This window comes from Selaginella moellendorffii, unplaced genomic scaffold (genome assembly GCF_000143415.4).
Source record: "Selaginella moellendorffii unplaced genomic scaffold, v1.0 SELMOscaffold_43, whole genome shotgun sequence".
Taxonomy (NCBI): Eukaryota; Viridiplantae; Streptophyta; class Lycopodiopsida; order Selaginellales; family Selaginellaceae; genus Selaginella; species Selaginella moellendorffii.
In genome coordinates, this window is record NW_003314304.1 from 106,815 (window position 1) to 119,962 (window position 13,148).

General features: G+C 43.8%; 4 protein-coding genes across 4 annotated transcripts; 3 read left to right on the forward strand and 1 right to left on the reverse strand.

Annotated features, from left to right (window-relative positions):
- Positions 1-3,038: 3,038 nt before the first annotated feature.
- Positions 3,039-4,272, reverse strand: LOC9647041 (xyloglucan endotransglucosylase/hydrolase protein A). The gene is made up of 4 exons (XM_024685049.1): positions 4,016-4,272; positions 3,841-3,944; positions 3,573-3,772; positions 3,039-3,507 (listed from the first exon to the last, which is right to left on the reverse strand). The coding sequence occupies exons 1-4, from the start codon at positions 4,212-4,214 to the stop codon at positions 3,114-3,116; spliced, it is 897 nt and encodes a 298-aa protein (XP_024540817.1). The 5' UTR covers positions 4,215-4,272; the 3' UTR covers positions 3,039-3,113.
- A 1,923-nt stretch (positions 4,273-6,195) lies between these two features.
- On the forward strand, positions 6,196-8,406 carry LOC112349864. The gene has a single exon (XM_024685031.1). It carries the CDS (start codon positions 6,404-6,406, stop codon positions 8,333-8,335), a length of 1,932 nt encoding a protein of 643 aa, XP_024540799.1. The 5' UTR covers positions 6,196-6,403; the 3' UTR covers positions 8,336-8,406.
- Positions 8,383-10,870, forward strand: LOC9647042 (protein RFT1 homolog). The gene is made up of 14 exons (XM_002979852.2): positions 8,383-8,466; positions 8,516-8,595; positions 8,650-8,768; positions 8,826-8,965; positions 9,016-9,167; positions 9,218-9,330; positions 9,389-9,549; positions 9,600-9,674; positions 9,723-9,794; positions 9,836-9,973; positions 10,029-10,184; positions 10,239-10,291; positions 10,367-10,542; positions 10,624-10,870. The coding sequence occupies exons 1-14, from the start codon at positions 8,427-8,429 to the stop codon at positions 10,697-10,699; spliced, it is 1,551 nt and encodes a 516-aa protein (XP_002979898.1). The 5' UTR covers positions 8,383-8,426; the 3' UTR covers positions 10,700-10,870.
- A 76-nt stretch (positions 10,871-10,946) lies between these two features.
- LOC9649588 (protein NUCLEAR FUSION DEFECTIVE 4) lies at positions 10,947-13,085 on the forward strand. Its single transcript, XM_002979853.2, has one exon. It carries the CDS (start codon positions 11,177-11,179, stop codon positions 12,983-12,985), a length of 1,809 nt encoding a protein of 602 aa, XP_002979899.1. The 5' UTR covers positions 10,947-11,176; the 3' UTR covers positions 12,986-13,085.
- The last annotated feature ends 63 nt before the right edge of the window (positions 13,086-13,148 follow it).

Here is a 13,148-nt window from a genome sequence, read left to right on the forward strand (position 1 = left end):
GGGGAAGGCTATTCCCCATGCATCCTAAGGATGCTAAGGAGTTGATCTGGGATGACCACTCACGGGCGAATGGCCCAGTCTTGAAGAGATGGGGTTGCAATGCAAATGGTGTTAGACCACCAATGTGACGAAAGTGAATGAGTGTGGCCTAGTGTAATGGGCTCATATGTCGGTGGTACCTTGGGGTGTCGGTCATAGGATCTGACACATGAAGCACTTGGACCAAGTGCAAAGGTTGAGTGGCATGGATGCTATTTTCGGGGCTAGCAAGCCCCAAGTCCTGAATGAGCTTTATGGAGGTTGTGAATGAGACTCTTCCAAGTGGTCGGAGGTGCAGTTAAGTGACTAAAGGAGAATGGAAAAATTAATCACTTACACTTTGGGGCTTAGGGATTTATGTCTCACATGACCATATCAAATGTTGTGGCAAGTTGAATAGCAAGTTTATAAGGTTCAACATGATATTCAATAAGCTAATCCTCTAAAAATTATACATATGCAATGGCTGAGTGAAATATTTCATACAAAGGGATCTAGAATAACTAGTACCACCTACAAATCCAATATACCTACTCTTGATGTTCCTTTAAATCCTAGCCCATTAACCATAGAACTTTAATTGCCTCCATCCTTTTGAGAGGAGAGAATGATATAAGGTCCAATTGTACAGCTGCAATGCCATATATTTATATTAACGTAATAATATTTTGATAATCGTTCAATTTAGACCACTTGTTGCTGTATATAAGCTAGGGTTTTTAGGTTAATTTATATGTATATTTCTGTATTCCATTTCCATCTTTCATGCACTCATATAATTAATTATAAATATTAAGTAAAATATGAGTTGTCTTATCTAGCTAATTATATTACATATAATTAGTCTTACCTACCTCCTCACCATGATGAAACAATAGAAAGTAGTTAAGAGGTGTTTACAAATAATTCTCTTTCTTATATTCTATTAGTTATTTTTAATAGTATTAAATATTTATATTTAGATTTATTATAAATAGTTTTATATATATATATATATATATATATATATATATATATATATATCTGTGTGTGTGTGTGTGTGTGTGTGTGTGTTAAATGATGGGTGTGAATAAAAACTAATAGCTAAAATCTATTTAAGATTTTAAAAATTATATTTTTTTGTAATAATAGATACAGACATACAGACACAGACACAGATGTATGTATCTATTATTCTATTATTACAAAAAAATAAATTTTCAAAAATTTAAATAGACTTTAGTATATATATATATCTGTGTCTGTGTCTGTATCTATTATTACAAAAAAATATAATTTTCAAAAACTTAAATAGATTTTAGCTACTAGTTTTTATTCACACCCACCATTTAACATATTTTTATGTGATGTATTTTATATAATTTGCAATTGTAATATATATTTAATGTTATGTATGATTTTTATTTTAAATTTACCCCATAAACTATGACTTCTTTACTATCAAGTATGACTGATAATACATGATTTTTTAAAAAAGAAACACTGCTTATTTTTTAAAAACAAATATAAACTTATTCAAATATGGCTTTATCATGATGTTTAATACCTTACCCTTAGTAGCATTATTTATTTATTTTTATTTTATGATTAATTTATATAAGATGCTTTATCATTGTTTTTTGCTCTTTTTATTGATAAATGCCAAATGTATATCATAAAGGTAACTATTTGTGCATCTTTATCACATTCTCAAAACACTCAGATGGTAGAAAATTAATGAAAGGTGACTGAAATATTTAAATCATATAGTTTATTAAAACTTAAATCATGACTATCATTACATATAGAATCTAAAGTATTAAAATAAGATAGAAGACATTGAGAAACATTAATATATAAAATTTATTCATTATAAATACATTTATGTATCACTTAAAAAATTTTAATAAGAATTTTTAAAAGGGCATTACATTATAAGTTTTCTTTCAAATTTAATTTAGTTAATTTTTAATCTAAAGAGCTAAGTTTATAATAAAGTTATTTGTGGGATGGGATTATGCATTGTAATTTCTAAGATTGAAGTAAATATATGATAAATAAAATTTAATAAATATATATAAATATATAAAAACAATTCTAAATATTTAAGAACTTTGAAATCCCTTGATGCTAAATTATGATAGAAATAAATATTTATTAAAAGTAACTATTACTAAGATTTTTGCTATATATTGCATACTACAATACAAATAGTAGTGCTATTCATGTAAAGTATTATTTAAATCCAATTTATTAGTCAGAATTTTATAATTATAAAACATTTTAAGAATTTCTTAAATTTCAAACATGTTTATGAGATTAATCTAAATGATTAATCCAAGTATATTCAAGTATATCCACTACCACAAATTTTTATTTACGTAAACCAAAAATTGATAAATTTAAAACCATGATTTTATTTTATTAAAAATCAATTATTAAATTAAATTTTATAAAAATAAATTTTATTAAAGGTTCTTAATAAAATTGTACCTTATATGTGTTGAGACGATCCCATGTACCAGTAAAAGCCCAATTTTGCCATCCATACCAATTATTAGTTTCGAAAAGACCATATCCATTAAAAGTGACTCCTATAAAGTAAATTCCATGTAATGTAAATTGACATTCTTCAAAAAATACATGACTAAATCCTTTACTTTTAAAAGTTTTATCATAACGCCAAACAATTGCATTTCCATATTTATTACATACTTCCACTTCTGCTGTCATATCAGGAGCCCAGTCATAATCATTTAAATTGTTACTTTGGTTCATATCAATGGTTATATTAGTATTTTTATAGAGATGTGTATTAATAAATATACTGGAATTATTTAAGTGAGACTCCAAGCTATAAGCAAGCATGTAATGAAGTAATAGAAATGATATGAATTTTAACATTTTTGAAAATATACACACATCTAGATTTAATTAGATGTGTTTTTATAATGTCCATTTTTGTTTTTTACAGCATATTGATTATATGGACTATCTGCATGATTAATGAGGTCAATGTATGAAGACAAACAACTAGTAGTTATTTTAATTTGTCAGAAAAACATGGAAAGAATAATTGCTAAAGTAGCTGTTTGTCAACATTCTGGTGGTAGCCTCAAAAACCTCTTGAAGTCCTTGCAATAATCATATATCATCCAATTGTCTTTGACCCATTGAAGCTTGTGCGTGGTATCCTCATCCTTAACCAAAAACATCGAGCTTTCCCACCACTTTGGAGGCCTCCTTGTCTTAGTGCAAGATCTTGGAGAACTCGACGACCACTTGCAAGCATCGATCCCAAACCCCCGAAAAGATGCCACAAACGGGGATTTGTTCCACTTGATCTTCTCTAATCCTCCACGAGTCGCCCAATCGTCCCCATTCCACAGGCTGGCGTAAACAGCCATTGGTTTCGTGAGTGGAAATGGAACGCCAAGCTCCGCCATCTTGTTGGCAAACACGCGGATTGGCACGTCGTCCACGTAGAGTCTTGTTGTAATGGCGAGAAAAAATAAATAAATTTTTTGAAAAGAATCTTGGGCTTCTAGACTTACATAATTTGCCGACGGTTCCAGAGGATTGAGTACGTATGAAAGTCGGCAGTGGGATCAAACCAGAGATAGATCTGCTGCTCTCGATCACCTGTTCCGTTTGCAAAGATGTTGGTGTGGACAATGTAAGGTTGCCCGCTGGTGTTTCCCAAGAACTCAAAGTCAATCTCATCGTGGTCTTTGGATGGCATCTGTGAAGACATCTAAGAAAGTAAAGGAGCAAAATTCAACAAGGTTATCCCAGGATAGAATGGAGAATAAGTTTTCTTACATAGAACGTTGTCACCGTCCCGGCGGATTCATTGGCGACGAGCTTGATTCTCATGCTCACATACCCAAAGAGATACTTGTTTTTGGAAGCAAATCCCGAGCCTCCTGTATGGAAGATTCGTACAAAGAATGTTGATATATCTCGTACATTTGGAAGAAGAAAATGATTTGCTAACCCGTGTTGTTGGTGAGAAGGAGCTGGAGCTGTGATCCTCGATTCATCAGCCTGGTGTTGCTACTCCCCCAGCTGACCTGATAATTCTTGGCAAACTTGGAGTCGGACAACCTCCTGGGCGTTTGTTGGGCCGACACCAATGATCCCGCGATCATCATCATCAAAGTTGTCATGGGCAATAAAACTTTGCGTGGATCCATGGAGAGGTTTCATACAGGACGATCCTCCAAATCCTCTCCCACCCCAATTGGATTGACACTGGATCAAGCCTATAAGTCCTCGCGATCGAGATATTCGTAGTCTAACTGGCAAACTGATCGTGCCATGAGTAGCCATACCTACCAAAAAGAAGAAAATGTCGGTGAATCGTGATGGACTGCGCCTTGGCGCGAATTCGCAGAATATCCGAGCGTTTAAGCCTGCGTGGCGAGACATGTACAACCTTGACGAAACCGTCAACCACGTGAAAATATCGAGATTCGATTATTTTAATATTGGACTGTTCGATCAAGGTTTTATGTAGAAGCTTTTTTCTCCTTTCTGGACTTGATTATTCATATGAATCATTAGTTAAAAAGTTCTACGACGAGACGAAGTTGTGATTCTCTTTGGAAGAGACAAAAGCATGAAATAACTCCACGGGGGCATTGCGTCCTTTCTTGTCAATGGGCCAATAACGCACAATGGACGGATCACCCAATATGTCACAAGCACAACACACACACACACACACACACACACAAAGAAAAGAAAAGAAAAAAAGAAAAGAAAAGAAAACATATTACGTAAGGACACGAGGTCAATGAACTTATCGTGGTGAAATATAAAGAGGAACTATTGAAGAGCTTTACAAGTTGAACTACACTTGTCTTTTCTCTCACTTGATAACGATAGCTGATCTTGTATAGATGGCAGATAGCCATGTAGAGATATAGAGAAGTGCTGATTTGAAGATTATGGCTAGTCAAGAATTGGGAGACCAAAGGAATAGCCACGAATCCATGGATGGCCACCTTCTTCATCATGGCGTGCTCAGGCGCTACTTACAACTTTGAAAACCACACTGGGCTTCAAACCTATCTACGGTGGGATTTCCTTTGGCCTACTGTATGGTATCACTGGTTCATGGGTTGTGCTCATGTCTCCTCAATTACTTCGGATATCTCATGATCTGGATTGCGATGGAGCACAAGAACCTTACAACTTCCACGAGAACGTGATGTGTGGGAGGAGGATGCTGATCCAAAGCTCCACGGTCCTGGGCAGCGCCGCGAGAGTACATAAGCTGGGATGGCATCCACCACCGAAGCGTTCAATCGCTACGCAGTTGAAACTTTCAAACTCAGTTGAAATTGATCGACAAATTGAAGAGAATGATTTACTACCATGCTGACATGATAATTCTTGGCAAACTTGGCGCACAACTTCCTAAACAGACGATCCAGCGATGATCATCATCCAAGTTGCTAGGAGCAATAAAACTCCGCGGAGAACCATGGAAAGGTTTCATACAAGACAAAGCCCTTGATCGTTCCGATCCAATTCTCTCAACTCATTTGGATTGACGCTAGATCAAGGCGTTCTTGCGATCGAGATATTCGTTCGTCGAACTGGCAAACCCGCGGCTTTGATGGTGCCATGAATACAAAAAGAAGAAGATGTCGGTGAATCGTTGGATCGATTGCGACTTGGTGCGGGGGATTTTGAAAAGGGAAACTGAGGATTCATGGAGAACCTTGATCGATATGGTCAACCACGTGAAAATCTCGCGATTCGATGATTTTAATATCGGATTGGTCGGTCAAGGTTTCATGTACACATTCTGGAATCTCAAAATGTATCAAGCACGCGAGAACGAGAGTTGTGCAAAATGATCTCTCTTGGAAGAGACAAAAGCATGAAATAACTCCGGGACATATCTGTCGCGTCTGTTTTTGTCTTTTCTTTTTCCTTCTCGATGCCCACAATGGGTGATGGAGCACCCAACATGTCACAAGCACACTCATCAATCAATCAAAAAAAAAAAAAAAAAAAAACCAAAGAGAAAGAAGAAATTAAAAAAAAAAATCAACAACAATAATCTTGTGCTTAATGTCATAAACATGCACGTGGTTTCTAACCTCTCTACAACTTAAAGAGTATAAAAGAATTCCATGCTTGGGTGAAATATAAAGAAGAGGCATTGAATGAGCTCGGTAAGAAGCTCCTCACAAGCAGAAATAAACTTATCCTTTGGGCGAAGCTCTAGCGATGGCTGTTCTAGCATATAGATAGAAGCATAGATCTTACAACAGAGCTTTAGCTCTCCCAGAATTTGGGAGGAGCTTTCATGTAGAGAGCCTGAAGAGAAGTGTTGATTTGAAATTCGCTACTACTTATAAACTATATTATGGCTATGGAGCTCCCAGGAATTGGGAGATTGGCCAAAGGAGTAGCCACGAATCGATGGATGGTCGTGGTTGCCACCTTCTTCATCATGGCGTGCTCGGGCGCCACTTACAACTTTGGAATCTACTCCGACATCTTGAAAACCAGCATGGGATACAACCAAGAGACTCTCACCACTCTGGGCTTCTTCAAAGATCTGGGAGCAAACGTCGGGATCTTCTCGGGCCTGATCTATGATCTCACTGGCCCATGGGTCGTGCTCATGTGTGGAGCGATCCTCAATCTCTTCGGCTATCTCATGATCTGGCTGGCGGTGGAGCACAAGATCAGTCGCCCCGCGATCTGGAAGATGTGCCTCTTCATCTGCATCGGCGCCAATTCGCAGGCCTTCACCAACACGGGCGTGATCGTGACGAGCGTCAAGAACTTCCCAAACAACCGCGGCCTCGTGATCGGGCTCCTCAAAGGATACGTTGGCCTCAGCGGTGCCATGCTCACTCTCTTCTACCAGGCGCTCTACGGCAATAGCCCGGACAAATTCATCCTCCTGATCGCCTGGTTCCCGTGCTTGATCTGCCTCATGTTTCTCGCGGTGATCCGGAGGATGCCACCCACCGGGCCGGAGCTGGCCGCGTCCGAGAAGAAGATCTTCCAGGCGTTTCTCTTCATCGCGCTCGCCCTGGCGGGGTATTTGATGATCATCATCGTCGTCCAGCACCAGGTCAAAGTTCCCCGAGCTGGATTCCAGGCGCTCGCTGCGATAATGCTCTTGATTGTCATGTCGCCGCTGGCGCTCGTTGTGAGGGATGAGCTCCGGAAGATCGAGCAAGAGAAAAATCAAGAATTGAAAGAAGGGGCTAAAACAGGGGAAGAGGCTGAATCGAATTCCAAGCTCGCATTGGCAGGAAATCCAACTGACATTGGATCGATCCAACCACATGATCAGGATTCAGAGCCGGAAACGAAGAGATTCGCGCTGGATTGGAAGAGAACCGAAGGAATTCCTGGCCCAAAACAGGGGATTTTGCAAGAAGGGGCAAAAACAGGGGAGGATGATTGTTCCAATTCCACTCCCAAGGAGCTGGAACTGGCAGCCGGCAAAGAATCCACCCATGCCGAGACTCTCAATCCCGAGCCGCGCAGCAGGAAATTCACGCTGGAATGGAAGAAAATCCGGAGAATTTTGTGGGAGAGGCCTGCCAGAGGCAGCGACTACAACATCCCCGACGCCATCTTCACCATCGACATGTTCTTGATCTTCGTCGCCACCACCTGTGGCGTGGGCGGAGGCCTCATGGCGATCGATAACCTCGGCCAGATCGGCAAGGCCCTGGATCTCAAGGTCGATACATTCGTATCGCTCATCAGCATCTGGAACTTCCTGGGGAGAGTGGGGTCGGGATTCGCGTCGGAGATCGCCCTCCAGCGCTGGGGCGTGCCAAGGACCCTATTCTTCTCGCTCGTGATCGGGGTGGCCGCGATCGGGCACTTGGTCATCGCGCTCAATCTGCCCGGCGCGCTCTTCGCTGGATCCATCCTCATCGGCCTCACGTTTGGCGCGCAGTGGGCGCTCATGTTCACGATCATCTCCGAGATCTTTGGGCTCAAGTACTATGGCACGCTCTACAATGTGGGCGGCGTCGCGAGCCCCGTGGGGAGCTATCTCCTCTCCGTGCGCGTTGCCGGGACGCTCTACGACAAGGAGGCGGCCAAGGATCGAGCAAGGAGCGCGACTGTGGGGAGAATTCTTGGGAGAATTTTGGCCGTCGCCAGTGATACCGGGAACAATTGCAAGGGCGCCCATTGCTTTCGCGTCACATTCTTCATCATGGCCGCAGTAGCAGTGCTTGGCAGCGCTACTGCGCTGATTCTCACTGCCAGGACGCGGCGATTCTACCGCAAGATCCACCTCAAGATGAAAGAAACCACATAAACCCTAAATTTTCGAAAAACTTGTAATAGCAATAGCGGAGAACCCTAAAATCAAAAAGAGATTATAGGGCATTTATTTTCTTCCTTCCGCCATGGCGGCGAGTCTCTTCGGCATGTTCTTGCATCTCGTCGGTAAGCGCCTGATGTCTCTGCTGGATCTCCTCTATCGCGATCGCCGCAGCGTCGCAAATCGCGACTCGGATAATCTCCTTCGTCTTCAATGTTTTGGTCACGCGCCGCCTCTCCCCGGGCGACTATGGAGTAAGAATGGCGATTTCTTGTGGTTTTTTCGTGATATTTTCCTTGTCTGTGTAGTATTCTCTGCAATTCCAGCTCTTGATCACCACGATTTTATTCCTGAGCCGGGAAGGATTCCGGAGAGGTTGTCTTCGAAGCAATAACGAAGGAGAGAATGACAAGGACGGGGGAACCGCGTAAGCTCGAGTTTCTTTTGTTTGTAGCTTGTCTTCTCACTGTGATTACTTCGACAGTGAATTCGCAAAGGTTGCCAGCGTTGCCTGGCTCACTGTCCCGGCAGGCATTGCGACATCAATCGCTTCATGTGCCATTGTTGTTCTGTGGAAAAGAGTGGAGGTCTCCAGAGCTTACGAAAGAGCTGTCATAATCTACGGTAACCCCGAAAGCATTTTTAATCTTATGCCATCGCTTGTGATTGATCAGGTTGTGCGGCTGTGTTTGAGATCTTGAGCGAGCCATTCTATATAATCGCGCAGAATCTGTGCCTTGTAAGGTTGCGTGTTGTTATTGAGACATCAGCTTCACTCGTTCGGTGCTTTACATCGTATGGTCTGCTCGTCAGAGGAATAGGAAAAGTATGGCCTGCTCTTTGCTCTTGGGATTTCCTTGCTAACAAAAAATCCAGGAGGGAGGACTCGTCTTTGCGTATGGTCAAGTGGCATATGGTTTGTGCCTCTTCCTTGGGTATTGGGGATATTTTCTCGTTTTCCACCAAAGTACCAAGCGACTTTTAAACAGGTTTGCAAGCAGTGTAAAGGCTAAGCTCTTACTTATGGATGATGTTCATGTCGTGCAGGAGGGTTCTCTGTCATCCTGATAAAAAGCTGCTATCAATGTGTGGACTGTTCACACTTCAATCGATTCAGAAGCTGGTTCTCCAAGAAGGGGAGAAATTTGTCCTGGTTTTCTTCGAAACAACGTATAATCAAGGAGTCTACGGTTTAGTCGAGAACCTTGGTAAGTTTCTGACTCTTTTCAACTCAAACCTTAGACGATTTCCAACGCAGGAAGTTTAGTAGTTCGTACTCTTTTGCAACCTCTAGAGGAAAGCGTTTTCACCATGTTCTCGAAGGCTTTCCAAGGTAAAAGACAATAATGGTATGGGATCTTAAGAACATTGTCCTGTTCAGAAAAGTCCACGAAACAACAGCAGAACTTGGAGAACAGCTTTGTACTGGCCACGAAACTCGTCAGCATTGTAGGTAAGCTTCACGTTTTTGTAGCTTGTTTTCACCTTTCCAAGGCCTCACGTTCGCGGCGTTCGGTCCGAGCTATTCGTATGTTCTGCTAAAGCTACTGTACGGTGAACGATGGAGCGATGGGGAAGCTCCTATTGCTCTTGGTGTTTACTCCATTTACGTCATGGTTCTCGCGGTAAATGGTACGCTTCTCTTTATTCTTCGGCGCCTTAATTGTGTTAAAATGATTCCTGACAGGTGTTACGGAAGCCTTCGTGCACGCTGTTCTCACCAAGGAGCAGCTTGTCTCAGCAAACAGTTGGCTCCTCATGTTTTCGGTGATTCACATCGGTGTCAGCCTTGTTTCCGTCCGAATGTGGGGCTGCATTGGACTAATACTTGCAAGTGCCTTCAGTATCCTTCTTTCAGTATCTTGTTTTCTTTCGCTCCTTTACGTGACTTTGCTAGATATGATCGTCCGTATTGTGTACTCGACAGTTCACATTCAACGACTTTTGAAGGTAGAAAAAAGTCGAATCATTCAGTGGAGTTTCTTCGTTTTGTCAAACTCTCAAGATATTGACAACTTTTGACAGGGAGCACTGTGGAGGGCATTGCCCGCAAGACAAGTCTTCCTCGCACTGGCTGGAGGAGCTGTTGTGGCTCGTTTAACTGAGGGTCTGATTCTAGAAAAGAACGAGCGATTCAACAAAACAGTTGGCCTACACGTCGCAGCGGGAGTCTTTTCCGTATCTGTCCTCGCCACTTCAATGTAATGTATATCTTTCCATCTGTAGGTAGTTTTTGTTTTTAAAATGTTGACTCAGACTTGGACTTTGTCTTCGTTCACCAGATACAAACACGAGTCGTCCGCTATCCAGGAACTTCGAAACAACTTTCTTCCACGCAAGGACCGCAAAGACGAATAAACATTAGGGGGAGGATTCAAACACGCAACCCTTTGAGGTGAAAGTTTGGGCTCCGCCGCGAGGTTTGTTTTTCGTTTATCAGCATCAGGGAGAAATTTCAACGAGAAAAAGGTTGAAGCTTCTAACTGTAAAACAGCGGATCATTAAGGAAAAAATTCGCTCAGGTAGATACATCACACCGATTATCTTCTTAAGAAACAGTTCAAGGGGAATATGCGGACTATTGCGTATAGAAAGCCGAGAGGAACTCCAAGCTGCGAGCCAAAGCAGCATTTCGGCAACTGTTTGTGAAACAGATCTGAATCTCAAGCCGTAGCAACTCCAGCACATCAGCAGCAATAGCAACAGCAGCAGCAGCAGTAATTCTGGATTTAAGCAGCAGCAGTAAAGTTCCCATGGTTTTGGATATCTCGAGGAGCAGCAGGGAAGCTTGAAACGAAGTTTGAGACACTACGGCAGGATTCTGGTTCTGGAAGAATGAGGTCCGTGGCACTAGCTCTTGGTAACAGCTTGAGGTCCCGATGGATGGCGGTGGTGGCAGGCATCTTCATCATGTCCGTCTCAGGTTCCATCTATGCGTTTGGAGTTTACTCCGCCGCTCTCAAGCGAGCTCTCAACTATAACCAGAAGACTCTCACCACCGTTGGCTTCTTCAAGGACTTCGGCAACATTGGGATCTTTGCTGGGATCATAGCGGACCTCTGCCCGGCCTGGGTGGTGCTCTCCATCGGCGTGGCTTTCAACTCTGTTGGCTATCTCATGATCTGGCTGGCCATGACTCACCGCACCCGCGCTCCGGCTCTCTGGCAAATGTTCGTCTACATCACCATTGGAGGGAATTCCGTGGCCTTCACTCACTCCGGAGCTCTCGTCACTTGCGTCAAGAACTTCCCACTCCACCGGGGGATGATAGTCGGGCTTCTCAAAGGATTCCTGGGCCTCAGCACCGCCATCCTCTCGCTCTTCTACCGGGCCATCTATGGCGACCACCCGAGCTCGTTCGTGCTGCTCATCGTCTATCTCCCGCTCGCAGTGATCCTGAGCTTCATGTTCTTCATCCGCCCCCTCCCAGTCCCCTCGGACGGAAAGATCGAGGACGAGGCCCGGGTGTTTTACCGGCTGCTGGCCTTCGAGCTCCTGGTGGCCGGTTACTTGATGCTGGTGATCCTCGTGCAACACTCAGTGAAGCTTGACAAGGCCGTCAACGGGGGGCTCGCTGGGCTCCTCGCGCTACTCCTGTGTATCCCGTTCGCGATGGTGGTGGCGATGGAGCTGCGGAAGCTCCGAGCCGAGAAGCCTGTGATAGACGTGGAGTCGAGCAAAGACGAAGGTGGGGACAAGGCTGGTGGTCCGATACTCGACGGTGCATACGGAGGTGGCAGCAAAGACAGGGACAAAGCACTGGCAAAGGTGGAGCCCCGAGAGTCCTCGGAAGAAGACGAGGCCGTCACTGTTCCGCTGGAGGCTCCACCGCCAGCGCCAGTGCCAGAGGCAGCGCCAGTACTCCGCCGCCGCAGCATCGTCCAGAGAGCCGGCGAGCTCTTCAAGACGCCACCCATCGGCAGCGACTTCACAGTGTGGCAGGCTCTCGTCCACCTCGACTTTTGGCTGCTGTCCGCGGCGTCCACCGCGGGGCTGGGAGCCGGGCTCATGCTCATCGACAACCTCGGCCAGATTGGAAGCTCCTACGGCTACGACGCCGAGAGAACCAACACCTTCGTGTCCCTCACCAGCATCTGGAACTGCCTGGGCCGAGTTGGATCCGGCTTCGTGTCCGAGTACTTCGTCCAGCGCAGTGGCCTCGCCCGGCCCTTCTTCTTCGCGCTCGCGCTGGGACTGTCCGCTATCGGCTACCTCACCATCGCCCTCGATCTTCCTGGAGCTCTCTTCATCGGCTCCATCCTCATCGGCCTGTGCTTTGGCGCGCAGTGGGCGCTTCTTCACATCATCATCTCGGAGATATACGGGCTCAAGTACTACGGGACGCTGCAAAGCATCATCGCCATGGCCAGTCCGCTGGGGACGTATCTCCTGTCCGTGCGGGTGGCGGGGTATATGTATGACAGGGAGGCCGCGCGGCAGTTGCCGCGCGGTACTGCGGAGTCGTGCCATGGTACCGTGTGCTACCGGACAAGCTTGTTGATTATGTGCGGGGTGTGCTGCGCGGGGTGCTTGTTGACGCTGGTGATATCGGTGAGGACGAGGAGGTTTTACAAGAGGGAGGTTTTCGAGACGCTCAAGGCCAAGAAGATTGAGCTGGTTAATGCCAAAAAAGCATCTAGGTGAGAATTTGTACACATTATATCAAAATTTAAGACAAAAGAATTGTCTTAAGCTTTAAGACAAAAGAATACATAAACACATATATGGCAGTTTATTTTTATTTTGAATTGCACACAATCTCATTTTGCTTAGAATAATAACAATTGAAAAGTGATTGTGGGGATGC